The sequence below is a fragment of the Phascolarctos cinereus genome, unplaced genomic scaffold (genome assembly GCF_003287225.1).
Source record: "Phascolarctos cinereus isolate Bilbo 61053 unplaced genomic scaffold, phaCin_HiC Scaffold_4;HRSCAF=312, whole genome shotgun sequence".
In the NCBI taxonomy this organism is placed as follows: Eukaryota; Metazoa; Chordata; class Mammalia; order Diprotodontia; family Phascolarctidae; genus Phascolarctos; species Phascolarctos cinereus.
The window spans coordinates 330,744,375-330,764,469 of NW_027555847.1; the positions used below are offsets into that span (position 1 = coordinate 330,744,375).

The following is a 20,095-nucleotide window of genomic DNA, read 5'->3' on the forward strand; positions in this document are numbered from 1 at the left end:
ATTCAACAGCCAGCTTAGATTTTGAAGACAGGTAGAGTAGATGGAAGCAAAAGTAGGTAAAAGATAAACACAAAAGCAATGTTAAGAATGCTAAAGTTCAGAATTAGCTGAAGCTTGTGAAGAAAACTAATAACAAAAAAGGATTTTTAAAAGAAACAACACTGGGTAGGAAAGAGAAAGATAAAAGAATTGATGGTCAAGATAGACAAGATGATAACTCTTGATGGAGAGCAGGCAATGTTGTTCTATTATTTTATTTCTTCTGTCAAGGAAAATGATCTTTGGACTGGAAAGGAAAAACCAAAAATTGCTAATAGGGAGTTGATACCCAAGAAAGCTGACAGTAAGAGAGCACCTGACTGCCCTTTAATGAATTCAAGTTATCTGGTACAGGAAGGAAAGAAATAAGCATTTATTAAATGCCTACTTCTTGATCCTCACAACAACTCTGGGAGGTAGGTACTATTATTATCTCCGTTTTACAACTGAGGAAACTACAGTCACATAGGTAGTAATGGGAGGCTGAATTTGATCTTAGGTCTTCTTGATTCCAGGCTCAGTGCTCTATCCACTTTACCACCTGGCTGCCTCTAGTTGAACCAAATGTTTGTTTAATAAAAGAACACGAAGACAGTGACCTCTAAAAGATCATGGAGGACAGGAGAGGATAGGACTGGAAAATGGCAAATGCTATATCAATTTTTTTTTTAAGGGAGGAGAACAAAATCTGCCAGCAATAGAGAATGACCTTGACTTAAATTACTGACAAAATTCTAGAAGGTGCCATTTAAAAAACAGTTAATGAGAATCTAGAAAAGGCAGTAGTGATCATGAGAAGCCACCATGACTTTGTTAAGACTAGACCAAAACAGACAAAGATAATTTCCTTTTCTTACATTTAAGATCAACATAAGTAGCTTCACATTCCTCCTAGGCTAATTTACCTAGTTTATTACTTAACCTCTCTGTGCTGTAATATGGGGAGATTAGGCGAAGGAACTATATGGAAAAAGGGTGATTTGATCAGCAAAAAATATAATAAAACTAAAATACTTTGTAAACCTTTAAGTGCCATGTAAATACCAGCTATTATTACATTACAGTTTTTTAGCAAATAATTCAATAGTCTCATGCTGTCTGTTTGTTTGTTTTTAAGATGAAAGGATGTGAGCTATAGGTAGTATAGTTGGGTAGTTCTGAACTTGCTGAGAAGTTAGACCCAAAGAGTTACTTGCGGTTTGCTGTAAAATTGTAAAGTGCTCTCTACTAGATTTTTAAGGATCTATTCTTGGCCTATGTTGTTTAACATTTATTATGAATAACATGAATTAAAGGGATAAATGGGATGCTTACAAAATTTGCTGATGAATCAGAGTATGAGGATCCAAAGATCTCAATTGTTAAGAGTACTGATTTGCATCTAAGAAGAAGAAATAAAATGGGTATAAATGTAAATTTTTATATTGGGGTTCCAAAAACCAACTTTACAAATAAGACTAGGGAATAAGGAGTTAGAATAGCATTTAATCAAAAATGTCCTGAAGATTCTAGCAGGCTGTAAATTCAATGAGTCAAGAGAATGACAGGGAAGACAAAAAAGCTAATGCAATCTGCGACTGCCCTGAACATAATGTCCAGGATGAGGGAGATGATCATTTTTCTACAGTCTAACCTGGTCAGACCACACCTCAAGCAGTGTGCTTAGGTTTCAGTGCCACATTTTAAGGAGGTAACTGATAAACCTGAGAGCATTCAAATGAGGGCAACTAGTACTTCGAAGGACCTGGAAATCCTGTCATATTTGGATGGGCTGGAGGAACTGGGGATATTTAACCTGAAGATTAAGGATGAAAATCTTCAAGTATTTAAAGGGATATCACATGGAAAAATGATTAGTCAATTTAAAAGCATTTACTAAGTACCTAGTCTATGTTAGGTACTGGAGATACAAAGCCAAAAGGAAAATAATTCCTCCCCTAAAGGTTCTTATATTCTATCAAGAGATATCTTAAATTACATACACACAGGCATATACAAGGTAATTTTGTGAGGGTACTAGGAGTTTGGGACATCTGGAAAGACTTCATGTAGAAGGTGATATTTGAGCTAAGTCTCAAGGAAACTAGAGATTCTAAAAGATAGAGGTAAGGGAGAAAAGAAATACATTCAGGGCCATGGGATGGCCATACAGAGGCATGGAGATGGGAAATGGGAGTGGCAGGCACACAGAATAGTAAGACAGAATGACTGGACCACTGGATGAATGGACAGTAGCATATAATAAGGTTAGAAAGGCAAGTTGGGGCTAGAGTGTTAAATGGAGTTTATATTTATTTCTAGAGGTAACAGTGAGCCACTGGAGTTGATTATTTGAGTAATGTGGTCAGACTTTAGAAAAATTACTCTGGAAAACTATGTGGAAGATGAATTTGAAAAGGGAGTCTCAAGACTCAAGCAAGGAAAACAGTTAGAAGGCTACTGCAATAGGCCAAGGAGAAGCAGAGGCTTGAACTACAGGTGGCCACATGAGTAATAAGAAGGGAAATATGTTATGGAGGTAGAAATGACAACATTGGGCAAGTTACTGGATATATAGGCTGAAGAAGGGTGAAGTGTTGAGGATGATATGAAGGTTGTAAAGCTGAATAACTGGAGGAATGTGGAGAATGTGACAAAAACAGTTAAGTTCAAAAGAGGGATGACTTTTGTGGAAAAGATAATGAGCTCTATTTGGGATATGTCAAGTTTGAGATGCCTATTGCACATCTAATTTAAAATGTCCACAAGGTAGTTGGTAACATGGTACTGGACCTTAGGGGAAACACTGGGATTAGATATATAGATCTGGGAGTCATCCACGTAGAGTTGATAATTAAACCCACTTTAGCTGATTAGAAATGTTTTGCCTGACTGGGAAGCCAAAACCAAGAGGAATGTCTAGAAGTATAGAAGCAAATTTGGGCTTTATATCAGAAAAAATTTCCTAACAATCAGAGCTGTCTAAAAGTGGAATGGGAGACCTCATAAGGTAGTGAGTTTCCCTCAGTGGAGGTGATTAAACAAAAGGTAGATGGTCACTAACTGGTATGCTGCAGAGAGGATTTTGGTCCAGTTAAGGGTTAAAGCTGCATAGCTTCTGTGGTCTCTTCCAACTTTTAAATTCTGTCATTCTCCATAGGGATCATTACCAAAGCTTTAGGTTTCAGCTCTAAAGTGAAATGAGTAGGCTATTATTCTTCTTTAAATTCTAAGTTACTCCAAAGTAAAACGAATTAGAAAACTCTATTTTGTATAGATCCTGAGAATAATTCACCAAAAAGGGCCTCATCAATACATAAAAAGATTTAACACTAACAAAGGCTACAATACAATATTTTAGGGAGATCATCAATAATTCATTGGGTATCATAAATATTTTAAAAGGAAAATAATTTAGGAAAAAATGCATTTTATACAATAAGAGGCTGATTAACAAATCCCCTGAGAATAAAAGTCCTTTGAAGAAAGTTGGTCTACAGGTAGAAGGAATACAAAATAGTACAATTCTCAATGCTGATCAATGGTCATTGTAGCTGTGCAGGTGATAACTGTACTCTAAAGCTAGCAGAAAAAGGGCTAAAGGTTTAATCACTGGAGAATGAAGAAGATTAACTTCTGTACCATAAACACGTGGGGCTTCTATACCATTTGGCAGGAGAACATCCTGAGAGTTACAGAGTAGTACTCAACCAAGGCGGAGGAAAGAAGTGATCTGCTTCCTAGAATACAAACCTATGCCGCCTATATGACTTTACCTTTCATAATAAAGCTGCTGACAAAAGTATGTCATCTTAAAGTACATGTTCAAAACAGAACCGTTTTCTGAAATACCCACTTTTCTTCCAAGCTTTCCTATTACTATTGAGGATACAACCTAGGTTCACAACCTGTGTCAACCTCAATTCTTCACTCATTTACCCCATATATCTGATCAGAGGCCAAATTTTGTCACTTACACTATATCTCCACAATTCTTGCATACATCCCCTTTCCTTCCACTCACGTGACCACCACCATAATTCAGGCCTTTTCTCACCTCTGTCTGGAACTACTGCAGTTTTCCTTTGCTCCAATTTATCCTCTACACAGTTTGCCGAAGTGTTTTCCCAAAGAACAGGTCTGACCACGTCATCATCCTACTCAATTACCTGCAACGGCTTCAAGCTATTACATCTAGGTTCAAATATAAACCATTTGTCATTTAAAAAGCTCTTCACAACTTAAGTCACCTACTACATTTCTAGTCTTATATAGGGTGTACCAAAAATTTTAGTAAAAGATTAAAACTACACTAAGATTTTTGGATACTTTGTATATTTCTTCCCTCTACACATTCTGCAGCAGAATTTCATAAACTTTTTTTGTGTCACGGACCCTTTTGGCAGTCTGGTGAAATCTATGACCTCTTCCTAGAATGTTTTTAAATGCTTAATATAAAATGCATAGGAACATGACAGAAATCAATTACACTAAAATACAGTTGTCAACATAAAGCAAAACAAAACAAATAAAGCCATATACTCCAAGTTAAGAACCCTAGCTCTACAGATTCCAGCTATACTGGCCTACTGGCTGCTCTCCCACAACCCATCTGTGGTTTAAGCCAGCAGGCCTAAAATGTTTTCTCTCTTCACTTCTGACATGTGATTTTCTACTTGAAGCATTTTCAGTTCTCCTCAGCTGTTAATTCTGCCCCCTCCCCAAAACTACATTGTACACATTTTGTGTATAGTTTGTATAGACTTTCCTTGTTAAAAGTTTTAAGTAAGCTCCTTTTGGGCAAGGATGGTTACACTTGTCGTTATATTCCCACAATGCCTCCCACATAGATAATGCTTAATAAATGCTTACTGATTAAATGGAGCATATCTTCCATTAGCAAAGGTACTAGTGTCTACGACTTTATAACTGGAACTAACCTACGTTCATGTGATGAGTTAATTTACCCCCCCCCTTTTTTTTTTTACTATATGCAGAAGAAAACCTTAATTTATTTGCTGCCTAGATACTACATTAATAGTGCTCACCATTATAAGACTACAGCTTTATGAACACAATAAACAACACTAATGAGGACAAGGAAAAGACTCACTTGATGGGATTCCTTTCTGTGGTGTTATGAAGGCAACATACATCACTATGAGTATTCATTTTGACCCATAAAATAATCATGAATTTAACTGAATTTAGTTGTGCTGAATTTAACAAGGACTTCTTCTATTTTGAAACAATGAATTACCTAATATTGATCTCTTTCCTTCCACTCACTCAGCTACCACCCTAGTCCAGAACCCTATTACTGTACAATTACAACAGTTTAACTAGATTTCTTCTGGCTTCTTGTTTCTTCCCAGTGACAATCTATCTTCTGTACAGCTGCCAAAAATCCTTCCCTGACCATGTCACTCCCTTGCTTAAGAACCTCCAATATCTCCTTTTTCCTTTGGGGATAAAATACAAATTCTTCAGCTTGCTGTTTAAATCCCTTTATATTCTGGCTCCAACTTAACTTTCCAAGCTGATTTCAAATGATTACCTTTCTCATACTCTTAACATTCCCACCAAAATGGCATCCCTACTGTTCCCCAAACTCAAGATTCCATCTGTCACCTTTGTGTGTTTGATACAGGACACTGTTCAACCCTGGAATGCACATCCATCTCTCTCTCTCTCTCTTTCTCTCACTTCCACCTCCCTGAGTCCCTACCTTCATTCACGGCTCAGTCCATGGGCCACTTCCTTTTCTGATCCTCCTAGATTATTTGTGCTCTCACTTTCCTCCTCCGATTATCATGTATATGTTTAAATACTGGTCACTGGTTTTCTAAAGGCAGTAAGATCTGCACTCTCAATTCTCAAATAGACTTGTGCTCTTCAGCGATGAAAACTGCAACCTATTCATGCCCACCTTTCTAGTAGGACTCTTGTCTATGTCCTTTCATCACAGAGATCTACCTGACATGATGGAAGAGTTCCTCAACTTCTTCTGACATTGGAAGGGTACCAAAAGAACACTCTGGCTGTCCATCTGGCATCCTTCGTCCTCACCATGTTACCAGCTTATCTTCATCTACTTGATGACATCTTTATTCTATTCTTTGAAATTAAACATTGGTTACATATTGCAATCTGCACACACCCACCACAAACTTGTCCCCAATGACTGTGTGATATTTATTTTTAATTCAGAGACTGTTAAATTCTCTTTCTTACTGCCACACAGAAATACCAGTAGAATGTTGGTTTAAAAAAGATGGGTGTTCTTTGTTTCCAGAGGAAGTGTGGAGTCATTAAAGGAGTGTCACAGTTTCCTAAAGCCAATTTATTCTCCTATTTCAATTTTTGAAAAAAAATTAAAGCAATAAAATGTTTAAGCAGGGCTCCTTGGTTTAAAACTTTCATTGTGGTATACTGTCAAAGCACTTCAATTGTTACAACTGAAATGTTTCTTCAATGCTAATAGAGCTGAAATTCCATAAGTGACACAATTATTCCACACTTAAAAGTAAATTATATTAACCCCCCCAATGAATATTTGATTTGTCCACCAAAGACACTGCTATCTTTTACTTCCTCCTAAATTTTTTTAGCAGAGCAGAAACATTGTTAAAAAGTCATTTATGAAAGACTTAAGAACTTAACTTGTATGCAAAGTTTTAAAGATATGACGGTTTCTAAATATAAAGCCTAATACTCTGTCAGGAATATTCCTAAGTATTTAGCAAGTTTAAAGGAGATTATGAATGGGGGAAAAATAACAAATGACTTAACATGACTTGAAGTGTGAATATTCTTATTAAATGTGGGATAACAGCGTAAGTTCTGTATGTCCTATGAACTTCCCCCTGAGTAAAGAGACCCTAAAGAGGTAACTTACTATAGAACACTGATCCACCAAACTACATGAGTCATGTGGGAAAGTCTCTTACTTCGAAAAACTGATTCTATGTCATGTTTCCCCTCTTGATTTATTTTCTTTAAAGCATGACAATTAAACATTTAGCAAAACAGCAGATAATTTCTTAAGTTTTGTGAAAAGTGTTAAAATTTACTTTATAATATTGAAGATACACACATGAGCAATGCTCCAGTCACCAAACTTTTCCCCAAGTTCCTTGATGTTGAGGATTAGCAATAGCTTGCAATGGTAAAGTATGATTTCCATCAGAATCCAGGCCTTCTCCCTTCTCAAGGGTATTGTATTCAGCAAGCAGCTCAGTGGCTGATTTCCCACAGCACAGTAGTGAGTTAAGGATTTTTTCTTGAACTTCATACAACATCCAGCAACCCTTGTGTCTGCAGACCACCATGAAGATACCAACCATCCTTTTCTCTCCTTATTGTATGCAGAGGTAGTGATAAAAGCAATAACACTATGAATATTGTCCATACAGAGTTGTGTACTCCAGACAGCTTTCTCTTAAAGGGGAGGGCAAAGCTCTCCAGAATTCTGAGGTTCCTGCTGCACATAACATCTTCACATACATGTGCATGTCTGCACAGCTGCTCCAGGGTCTTCTTTGTCTCCCACAATGCACTGGGCAAGCTAAGCAAGCCCAGGCATTGTCAAAGCCACAGCTGTCAGTAAGCTGATATACTTGGTCACAACAGCACATCCGATAGACCTGGTCTAACCTCCAGCCCCAGACAAAACAGATGAGGCCCGGCATCGGGCAGCACCACTCCACTTTAGAGCAACATCTCTAGGCCAAGACCCAGAGAAACACCAATCTTACAGTGCTACCACCCAATGGGCACATAGAAAGGTCTGCATCATGAAGGCTTCTCCTTGTCCAAAGGCAGAACTATGGTGACGGCAGCAGAAAGTGGTGGCAACTTAACTTGGTCCCCAGGAAGAGTGAGTTCACTCTCTCTCTTTAAAAATCTGAATTGGCTGAATTCTAATCCCAAAGTATGTTTAAAAAAAAAAAGCCAAAAACAATCCTCAAATTAGAAATTAAAAATATGTTTACATAGCCAAATAATCTGATAACTTTAACTAAGCTGACTAGTTATGGGCAGAATAGGCACATTTTGTCTCAAAGGCCAAGATGTTTAGCTAGTAGGAAGATTATTTACAGCTCTGAAGTGGTAATTCACACTGTCCTTCCCCTTGTCCCATAGAAAAAGAAAGGGCAAAGAAAAGGAAGTAGCAGTGTAGGTGACAGTAGAAAAAGGTATACGTTGGCGTGATTACTTACATTCATATAATAAATCTACTTTCAAGATTTTTTTTTTTAGACAGGAGAGGAGAAGGGAAAATCAGGATTTGTGTTTCTATTAGAACAGAATCCAGTTAACCTATGGTGAGGAAAAATCCTCTTCCAATTTTGACCAATTTTTCAACTAACTGCTCTGCAATGCATAGTCCTAGAGAAGTGCCTGGGGCACAGAGATGTTAAGTATATGTGTTAGAGGTGAGACTGGAATCCTGGTTTTCCAGATTCTGAGTCCAGCTCTATATCCACTACCTCATACTGCCTGCTGAAAGGCATTACCAGCTAAAAAACAGAAGAGACTATGTATGATAATTTGTAAATAGCAAATAACTGATCAAAAACAAACAAAAAAAGCAACAATATACTTATCTAACTGGAAACTATCAACTTCACAAATAAATTTTATTAAAAGGAAACATTTATCAATAAATGCATTAAGTCATTTTTAATTTTGCTTAAGGTTGAACAAGCATGCACCTTTTCCTCCATATTGGCCAGATTTCTTTTAAGTTGAAAAAAAAAAACGTACAAGATAAACTTTCTTTAAAATTTTAGTAGCATGGGGGCAGCTAGATGGTGCAGTAGATAGAGCACCATCCCTGGAATCAGGAGGACCTGAGTTCAAATCCAGCCTCAGACACTAGATGCTTACTAGCTATGTAACCCTGGACAAGTCACTTAACCCCATTGCCTGCCCAACCCAAGCCCCCCCCCAAAATCTTTAATACCATGGCACAAATCTGGATTTCTAGTTCTGCCTCTGACTCTGCCCATGTGGTTCTGGGTAAGTTATTTAACCTGCTTGAGTTTGTGTCTTCATCTGTAAAATGAGAGGGTTGAATGAGATAGTTTGTTGTCTTTCCCCGCTTATATCTATAATGCATGAATTAAAAAAATAACTCATCAAAGACCAATATGTAAAAGTAACTTACACAGATAAATTAATGTTTAATATAAATTTTTAAAAAATAAGAAAATATTTCCTATCAAATGTAAGCTAATCAGTGAATCATGAAAAATACAGTGAAATCAGAAACACATCATCATAGCACTTGCTTTGTGACGTAAGAATCTTAGAAAGTCACATGGGGCACTAAAAATTTAAGTAACTTGCTTGGGGGTCGCCTGTATCAGAGGAGGATTTAAACCCAGGTCTTCCTAACTCCATGACCAACTGCCTATTTGCCATGCCATGCTGCCTTATCACTGTTAGTACATAAATAAAAAAAAGAACCTCATTAGTAATAATAGAATGTCACACAAAATTAATGCAATAAGTCAAATCACATCCTGTGAAATTTTAAATACATATGATTAAATATATAATAAATATATAAACAAATACAAAATTATAATACATGTTATTTAAAAACTAATACGAATGTTTGTATTGTTCTATTATCCTCAATATATCACTTAAAAGAATTATAGGGGGAAAGGGATGATGACAACTGCCGCCATCACCACCATCATGACAGCCCATCAAACTATGAATCCCAGCATCATCCTAGGATACTATTTTTACAGATTTTAAGAGCTTGGAAGGAGTCTTAAACATCTTCTAATCCAATCCCTTCATTTTACAGCTTCTGCTGCTGGGTGAAGATCCATTTTTGGAGCATAATGGATCTATGTTCATGTAACATTACTATCAGTTATCTGATAATGAAAGAACCCAATACAGAGTAATATACATTGATGTGTCTTGCCTTACGTGGGAGAGCAATTCCAAGGCAAAACAACTATCATGAAGAAATTGTCTGGCCTTCTATTTCAGAAAATATAACATAGCATAACAGCATAGGCCTACCAGCCCACCTGTGATAGCTATATACTCAGTATGGCTGTGGGACAGCTAAAAGCTGATAAAGATCTCATCAAGGGATTCCACCAGATGGGTCTATTAAAGAACATCAAAACTTGCTTAGGGCTGCACCAAAAACATGTTCAGGCTAGTGCTACACAACTCCAGCTGAATCCTCTCTTCTCAAGGCACCCAAGCTATTTCCTTCTGTCTCCTCTTCTTCCTGATATTCACATTTCCTTCCTCTAAGTGGGTAGACACTATGGTGGTGGCAATACGTGTGTTTTGCAAGATGTTTTGAAGTTAGACTAGCGGCATCTGCCAGGAGAAGTTTGTATTATACCAGCTCATGCCTTAGAAACTAGACTAAGAAATGCAAAACGCTGTCTTTTTTAAAAAAATGTACAGACAAGTTGCTCCAGTAACCCAAAGAAAGAAGGAGAAAGCAGCAGCTGTAGGTGCAACCCAGACACTGGTTTGTTCAGATGTTCCAATGCCTCATTATGCAATGAAACCATGAAAATTTCTGTAATAAGAAAATTTTAAAAAAAGAAAAAAAAAAGGAAGCACAGAATATGGAATGCTGTAACGTAAATGAATGGTATATAATTTTACTGATAAAAACCAACAATCACTTTCATCAATAAGGTCTTTTAACCTCTAGATCAGGGCTGGGAAACCCACAGCCTCGAGGCCACAGGTTCCCCACCCCTGCTCTAGATCACACATGAAATACATCCTTTAACTTTATATTTATAATACAAACCTGGGCTCTTTTTTCTCTAAGTTCTTGCTGTTGTAGTCTCCTTTTCTCACGTTTTTCTTGCAACTTCTCTACTTCCTTCACACAATTCGATTTTCTACGTGCTAAAAGTGAAAAAGAAATGGATAAGATCTACAAATATCTTTTCCCCTTATAATAATGATTTATAGTATTCATAGTAATATTTACTAATATTTCATCACTTAAAATATTTCCTATTTTTCACTTTCATGCCATTAAACAATAGGCTCACATGACAAAGCATGCCAACTGCAACTATTTAATCTTTATTTATAAGCTGCTTTACAAAAAAACTAGGAACAGGACAATAAATATGCCAAAAAAAGAATTGAAAAAAAAAGACTCCACAACATAATGATACATGTCATCTCTTGGTTTAGAATCACAGAGTCTTAGAGTTGGAAGGGAGCTTAGAGGTCATCTGATTCCAATAGAGCACAGAATTCCTTCTACAACCTCCTGGACAGATGGTTACCCCAGTCTTTGTTTTTTTTTTAAAAAAAAGGAACTTCAAACTAAAAGTGCTGAGATATCATTAAATTTGCTGTTTGCAAAACCCAAATTAAATTATCATATAGAGAAAAATAAATTTAAGCCCCAATTGGTAGACCAAGGATGTGAGAACACAAAATTTAATTCTTCAGAGTAAGAATCTCAATACAATGAGACACAGACAATAATCGATTGGGTTTGAAAACTGACCCTTTCCTTTGAGGATTTATAAGTTAGACCAAGAGAGAATACATGTATGCCTGAAATCAATGAATCCTTGATACGTGGTTTACATACAAGGGGGTCCAAATTCCTTTTTTGCAGCTTGAACTGGAGATATATCTGAAACACTACCATTCTGTTGTGTAGCAGAAGACTGTTCAGGAAATTGACTAGGCCGTGAACGCGCAGAACCAACCACTGCAAATGAAACAGGAATTATTATTCAAGGCATTAATAAAAACAACTTCTAACATAGCATTATAACTTCAAAAGATCTATATTTCATCAATGTGGATCCTTCAACTGACCTAGACTGTAACTCTATTCACATCTTAGTAACAGTTTTTCATGAACTGCTACAGAAAAAAGTTGGCCTGCTGGCCAACTTTCTGGAAACAACATTTTTCAAACTTGGCTAGGTGGGTCCTTTATTAAGAGTCCACTACCAAGCCCACACTCAAAGCCTTTTCAGGTTAGGAGGCTATAACAAAGCTTAAATTACAGAAGCCTTTAAACAAGTGAAAAGACATTTAGTAAGTGCTTACTAGGTGCTTGGCATTGTCCTTTGAAAACTTTAGTCACCTAGGGTCCATGGTCTAGTAAGGATGACTATCAAAGTGGAATTTTAGGATAAGGTATATGCATAGAATAAGCAAGTAGGTCGCTGACACTTACTAGCTCTGAGACTAGGGGCAAGTCACTTAACCTCTCTGTGCCTCAGATAACTCTCAAGGACTTACTTAAGTCATTCATGTGGTTCTTCCTATACTGGAGTATAATAAATGAACTGGTAGAACATAGGTTAATGAAACTGTAAATTATATCACATTTTTTGCTGTCATCAATCTAAAACCATGTATATTTAAAGTCTTAGATTTTAGCATATAGATATGCCAGTTTTATTCAACAGGAATTGACATAAGCATTTAATTATTAAAGAGCTTATGAATATTTGCAAAGTAGTATATGCAGATTCAGAAACGAAATTTCCACTAAATTAATTACACCTTGGAACTAATACTAAATAATGAATATACTGACATCAATTTAGTTTTATTTTTCTATGGGAGCTGTAAAAGGCAAAAAGAGTATAAAGTTCTGCAAGCAACACCAAAATATTGTAACAGTACGGAAGTCATAATTTTCAATAACTGTATTGAAGATAGTTTATAATGCAGATAACCCTCCCCTCCATGTTCAATCCAATTATAAGAAATAGGTTTTTTAATCCTCTCCTCCTTCCTTCACCAGGAACGCTACTGTCTGCACCAACAGTTGTCAAAGAAAGACAGTGTGATCTAGTAAGTAAAATAGTGCTGAGCTGAATCAGGAAGAGAGAGGTGTGAATACTATCTCAGACCTTCACTGGGGCAAGTCATCATGAAAACTTCCTGAAGCCCAGTTTGCTCAGCTATGAAATGCAGGTTATAGCATTTACCTACAGGGTTGTTGTGAGACTCAAATAAGGTCTTGTATTTAAAGTAAACTGCAAACTTTAAATGTCAGTTCTGGGGCATTTATTTTTAGCTGTTAGAATTAACATATATAACTAATAAACATACATATGTATATGTAAAACTGGGGCAGTTGTTATTAGTTTTGAACTTTGGAAGTTTGCTAAAAGCAGTTGAAAAGGATATGAATTGTAGATTAAAACTTGATGTCTAAAAATAAATGGTATAGTGCTTACCTGTTCTTTCAGTTATTATTTTCAAGGTTTGAGGGGGAAATGCTAGGGACTGTAGTTTTTTGAGGGATTATATAGACATCCTCTTTCCCAGCTCCCTAAATTTTGCAAAACTAATGGCCAAATATGTAATTACTGTATTGAGTACTGGCTCTTAAAATGAAAAATTATATAATTAGGTAGTTTTACCTGAAGCATATCATTCTTTGACTTAAAAAAGTGTTTTACTCAAAAATTAAGAGGATTCCAAATGCATTGAAAAAAATTAAGTATAGTTCAAAGTTTCTTACAATGGTGGAGAGGGCTAGGCTCAGAGTCAGGAAGTACTGATATTGGAAGTCCTCCATGATACACATTTATTACTTTGGAAAAATATGCTAAAGCTTACAATGAATGACCACGGCCAAATCATTCAACCCCTCAGCGGCCCAGGCTACTATCCTAGACTACATTACAGATAAATGGCTAATATGTATCAGTAAAGGGAGTTTCCAATACAATGCAACCATTGTTCTAGACCCTCAAAATACATATGAAAACAAAAACAATCTCAACCCTCAAACAAAAACCCTCTATTTATTTCCCATATCCATATGCGAAATCCGTATTAATAGTAGCCTTATTTATACTTTACCCCTATTGTCTCTTGCAGGAGGGTCGTTCTTAATAGGGGCCACAGTCCGGCGATTCTAGAAAAGAAGACAATCACCATTACTTTTTTCTCTAAATTCACTCATTATGCAAAACACAATTCTGGCATACTTTTATATTTAAAAAAGCAATCATAAAAATTCTAAGAAGCTAAAATTACAGGTAACTTGATTTTATAATTAATAGCATCTGTAAATCTATTAAACTTTTTCATATGAAAAGGTCTGAAAATAATACATATTTCAAAGTCGGATAACAACACATTATAGGGTCAGATTTGGAGTTGGAAAGGACCTTGGAAGACAGAATCAAAATGCTTCAGTTTACAGATAAAGAAGTCACAAGGCCCAGAGAGTTTAAATGATTTGCCCATGGTCACAAAACTAGTAAGTGTCTGAGGCAGGATATGAATTTATGTCTTCCTGACTTTAAGTCCAGTCCCCTATCCACTAAGTGATGATGCTTTTTATTTATATATTTGCAATGATCTTGAAATAAAATTTTGAGACCATTTAGAGACCCAGATGAAATCACACATAAAATTAAAGTTTTGTTTCAAATAATAAACTAGCTTACTTTATTACAATGTCTGCTTGAATATCTTTATTTTCCCTTGAAGCTAATTATTTAAAAATAGCTCAAAGACAACCTCAACTGGAATAGAAATTTCCGAGTAGTTCAAAAATTAATGTAAGTCTATAATGATCACATTATTTAGTTATAAAGCTGTTAGAACTCCTTAAAAGTCTTCATTTCAGGACGAAGTACCGGAGGCTGGACAGTTGATATGCTACTAGCTATATCTTTAGTGTAGCTAAGGACATCAATATAAATAGAAAGAACAACCACCAGAAAACTACCAAACAGCTAAGTCTGGCCCCAAAGAAGAGCTGGAATACATTTGACTCCTTTAGGTGTGTGTGTGTGTGTGTTTGGGGTTGGGGGGGGCGGAAGATATGGATGGTGTTTGTCCCACAGGTATGGAACAGTACATGTAATGTCAACTTTTTTTGATGTAGTGACTGGCTTTGCTAATTTTTCTCTTTTTTCCTTCTTTACTTAAAAAAAATTATTTGTACTAATGGATGGCTGTCTTGGAAAGGGAAGGGATAATAAGGACACAGGGAAAAACTAAGCAATGTAAAGATGACAGGGTGAGGGCTGCGGATAATTTGTTCCTATGACAGGTAACTAATTAACATAGGGAGAAACAATAGGAGATGTAGTAAATGATAGATGAATCGTAACACTTAAAAGCATCCAAGAGGAATTGGGTGCTGCAGAGAGCACTGGGCTGGGCCTAGGTCTGGGTTCAGTGGCTCTGCCACATCTTAGTTCTATGACTTGGGTTAAATAAATTACTTTATCTTGGTCAGTCTCAGGTTCCTTATCTACAAATGGTACTAATAAGATTTGTATTACTTACCTTATAGGGTTCAAAGTATCATAGCTTCAGAACTGGAAGGTACCTTGGAGGTCAACTTGTTCAACTCTTTACTTTACAGATGGAAATAATAAGGCCCAGAGATATGAAATGACAGGCAGTAAGGGCCAGAGATAAGATTCAACACCAGGGCCTTTGACTCTAAGTTCTGCCCTCTTTCTAGCATACCACAATGAGAATCAAGCTACAAAGCCAATAAGCACATAGGGTTTACAATGGGCTACAACTGTCACCTACTCTTTTAATGTTAGGAAGATTATTCTTGTTGTAAAAATGATGCCATTTGAAGATAACACAGGAATGAACACAACTGCTTGTCTTTTCCTGCCTTTATTTTGAAAGATACGTGAATAAGATAATAACATATTAGTAAGGAAAATTAGGGGATTCAATGTACTAAAAGCCACCAAAGAAATCAAGAACCAGGATTTATTACTTTCCAGTTCCCTAAGAAGAAGGCAAGCAGGTGGAAAGATAAAAACTCAACACACAGTTATAAAATGCCTACTATGCACAAGGTACTAGGTATACAAAAACAAAAAAGAAAGCGTCCTTGACCGGGGGATACTCATATATTAGGAAATACAGAGCATATAGCAGGTAGGTGGCATAATGGAGAGAGTGCCATCCTTGGCGTCTAGAAGTCCTGAGTTTGAATCCTTAAAACATTTACTATATGACCCTGAGCAAGTCACCTGCTATTGTAGCAGGTGATAGCAGAACTATGTGCTTTGAAATGAGAAAATTTAGGGTCACATACTCTATGAAAAGCCTTAAGTTTGCAGCTAACACTTTATCAGACAGGAAGTTCTAAAGTCTTTTCTAAAAATTCCTCAAATTGAAAACTAGACATCCTTGATCACACAGAGGTGGGAGTAAATTGGTTATTTTCCAAAACACAGCCTTAATATACCATCATTTCGGAATCACAAATTCTAAAAGTGATTCCTTAAACATTCAATGATAATTACAAACCTTCACAATTTTGTTTACTTTGGCTGAAGGGGTGGGAGGTGGAGGTGTTTCTGGGCTAGGTTCAATTTCTTCATCAGGTGCAAGGTCAGGGTTAAGTGAAAAGATGCTCTCCAAGTCGATCTGTTTATAAGAAAAAAATAGGCTTAGACAGGAGTATACTTAAAGCCACTTTTCATGTGAATTAAGAAAACAAACAGATAAACTTAGTGATTTTAGTTGAGATTGGCATAACACCAAAAATTATGGTCTTTTGTACATGTAAGAAGCTACCTTTGACAGTTTTTGTGGTTTTGAATTCCCTGGATTATTTGGATATGCTACCAGCATAAAAAGAATGGAATTATATAGTAACTACTGCAGATTTGTAGTTCACTTTTATGAGATAAGTTAGAAAAAAGTGGCATTTCCATCTGACTTAAACCTAATTAGTGATATACCCAATCATAGATATGAAGAAGAATATACTTCCCTCAAAATAAACATTCTCAAAAATCAAAATTTTACAGGAAAGATTTGAAAATACATATACTCTAAGGTGCATTAGTATTTTGCTTTTTAATTTATTTTTACAGTCAACACCACTGTAGTAAAAGATCAAAAAGAAGTTTCAAAAAAATCAGTTCGCTGACCTCATTTCAAACAGTTTTTCTATGAGAACTCATACTTAGGAAATGAGTGTAGCAGCAAATAAAGTTCTAGTAAATAAAATCCAGAACACACCGTTGGAAGAATCATAAGAAAAATTATGGTTGAATTAAAGCTAAAAATACTTACAGCTTTTTAAAAGGATCATTATTAGAGAACTATAAAGTTAAATGTAATGGTACGTACCTCTTTGCCTTTTGTATCTCCATTTTCTATCCATTCAACAGTTACACTTTCATTATCTTCATTTAAAGATGTTACCATAGCTTGATGTATTCGACCTAAATGGGAATAAGATACATGGGATAAAATATCATTAACATGTTTCTAACCTTTCTGTGATACTGTATTTTAACAAAGGGGTTTGAAAAACATGAGGTAATCTTTAGTTTAGCACGAATTTGGAATGAACAATAACTATCTTTGATGCAACAACCAGATAATATCAGTCACAAGCATGGCTTCACCATTCACCAATTTAATAAACATTAAGCATCTATTATGTAGAATGCATTGTGCTAGGTACACGAGGTGAATACAAAAATAAATAATCAGTCAACAAGCATACATTAGGCGTCAATTTCTGGGAAAAGACCAAAAACACCCATCAAAGAGTTTACAATCTAGTAAGAGAGATGACTTCTACACATATAAATGCTAACTGCAGAATATGGCAACTGCATAAACAGTATAAAGTATACTGATAAGAGGATTTAGAATTAGTGAAGAGACCTTCTTAAAGCTAATTTAGTCCAATCCACATATTTTGTACAGGAGAAAACTGAGGCCCAGGCATATAAAATTACTAACTGCCCAAGGCCACATAGAAAATTAACAGTAAAGTCAGAATAAATCTTAGGAGCTGAATCGGATTTAAAAGACCCTCTAGTTCAGGATCACTTCTGGGGCTCTACGACCTTGTTTTTAAAAATAATGATTAATGCATTTCAATATCATTAATTTCCTTTGTAATCTTATGCATTTTGCAAATTTAAACAGCCTGCGAAGGATTTATAGGATTTCCCCAGACTACTAAAGGTTAAAAAACAGAACAGATAAAAAGGTTAAGAACCCCTGGCACAGTTCAATCTCTCACTTCATCCATGAATCTCATTCAGAGAATTGTAATGGTGATAGGATCAATTCTCAAGACATATGAAGGAGGAAAAGCTACCAAATACTTGGAAAAATTCCTGGATGTTATCTACCCCCCTCCAAGCAATTAGAGAATTATCAATAGCTGACTCATATACCTACTTTCCCATCACTATAAAATTTTTATAAGACTAATCAATATAATATTGAGAACACCTCTGATAAAGATATAGGAAGAGAATTGATTGGTAGGCGTCTGCAATTGATATTATAGAGTAAATCACAACTACACAGTCATAAAAATGAATGAAAGGTATAAGTAATCAAAAAACTCACTACAGTCTATAACAATGTATTTTGGTAGGGAAAATGCAACCTTTAAAGGTTTTCCTCCAATAGGATACCTCCCATGCATACGTCAAAATCATATGTGGTTGCTTAAGATACATAACACTTAATTTTGTTCAAAGACCTTGATAACTAGTATCTATCACAAAAGGAACAAAACAGGGAGATTTACCTAAAACTGTTTTCTGTCTTTCTCTTCACTTACACACACACACACACTCTCTCTCTCTCTCTCTCTCAATAATAAAATGCTTTTTATCCAAATCTTTTTCACTTCTTTTCTCATTCAAATGAAACAAATACACATTAAGAAATTTCAAAGATACTTTGCATAATAAGGACATTAATATATAATTAAAAGTTATAGAAAGTGAAAATAACTGGTAGGATTGCTTTATTTTTCTTAACAATTTTCTATCCTTAAAGATCTGACTGTAACAGCGACATTGTGTGATGATCAACTATGACAGACTTAGTTCCTCTCAGCAACGCAATGATCTAAGACAATTCCAAAAGAGTAATGATGGAAAATACTATCCACATCCAAAGAAAGAACTATGGAGTTCAAATGCAGATTGAAGCATACTATTTTCTCTTTTTTGTTTTGTTTTTTCTTTCTTGTGGCTTTTGTTCTGATTCTTCTTTACAACATGAGCAATGTGGAAATGTTTAATATAATTATCTATATGTATAGCCTATATCAGATTGCATGCTGTCCTGGGGAGGGGGAAGGGAAAAATTTAGAACTCAAAATTTTAGAAAAGTGACTGTTGAAAACTAAAAATAAATAAATAGACAGATAAAAAAATTTGACTGTAAGAGCTAAAATGTGACAGCAAGATTTTTTTTGCTTTGGTTTTAATACTGTCAAAATGGCTTCTTGTTGACAACTCAAAAAGCAAATTATATGTAAAATCTTCAAAAGTATCTATCAGCTAATTAAACATGTTTTAAAAGAACTTCTTTGGCATTTTATTTCAAGAAACTTTTGCTTGAAAAAATACTGGTTTATTTTTCAATTCAGAATATTCTTCTCTTCAAAAGTGAGAAAGACCTTGCTGATATCATACTATTATTAGATAAAACATCATGCATTCTCTTCTGATCCAGACCAAACAATAAACTGATTTTTAAAATAGGTAAATGTGTCTCTGAATGATATTTAACATTTCCTTCTTTCTCATCAAAGAATCAACTTCTGCTTTACTTGTATCATATGTGTAGACAAATTTGATATTTCATTCAATGCTATCTTTTTGATAACTTAGCCAGGGCCATTATTACTTTTCCCTTCTCACTTAAAAATCATCCTAATATCTTAATAGTTATGTTATCAAAAACAATACCTCACTATTTAAAAACATTAGTTATTTCCATTAGTGTTGGTACTACTTCTACCAATAGAGGTTATGAATAACTGTAACAAAAAAAACCTTAGCACTTACTGGCCAACTCCCATAAAAAGCCACTCTATTTTCACCTCAGACAGTAGGACAGCCTCACATAGGGCCAGAGGTGAAAAAGCTTCCAAGCACCTCCACTGCATCTAAGAAGGGCTCAAGTGGAGGCAATCAAAAGAATAAATCTTTAAAACTGGCTACAATAATTAAAATAACTATATAATATCACTAAGAGATGAACATCTAATACCTGCTGATAAAACAATGTGCCACAACCCAAGAAACTGACT

The 20,095-nt window shown here is 35.5% G+C and overlaps 1 protein-coding gene and 2 pseudogenes across 6 annotated transcripts in view; 1 reads left to right on the forward strand and 2 right to left on the reverse strand.

Moving 5' to 3' along the window:
* The window catches only part of KIF2A (kinesin family member 2A), a 101,144-nt gene that overhangs the window by 41,992 nt on the left and 39,057 nt on the right, over positions 1 to 20,095 (reverse strand). For 4 of the 6 annotated variants that reach the window (XM_021007199.2, XM_078153176.1, XM_021007202.2 and 1 more), the window contains 5 exons: positions 17,149 to 17,243; positions 16,318 to 16,437; positions 13,882 to 13,936; positions 11,636 to 11,758; positions 10,829 to 10,929 (listed from right to left, as the gene is read on the reverse strand). In XM_021007199.2, the coding sequence (XP_020862858.1) occupies positions 10,829 to 10,929; positions 11,636 to 11,758; positions 13,882 to 13,936; positions 16,318 to 16,437; positions 17,149 to 17,243 (494 nt within the window). The remainder of the gene's footprint in view (positions 1 to 10,828; positions 10,930 to 11,635; positions 11,759 to 13,881; positions 13,937 to 16,317; positions 16,438 to 17,148; positions 17,244 to 20,095) is intronic. The other 2 variants (XM_021007200.2, XM_021007203.2) reach the window with 1 other exon arrangement.
* On the reverse strand, positions 6,878 to 10,822 carry LOC144456914 (somatomedin-B and thrombospondin type-1 domain-containing protein pseudogene; annotated as a pseudogene).
* LOC110222328 (nuclear transport factor 2 pseudogene) lies at positions 7,847 to 10,234 on the forward strand (annotated as a pseudogene).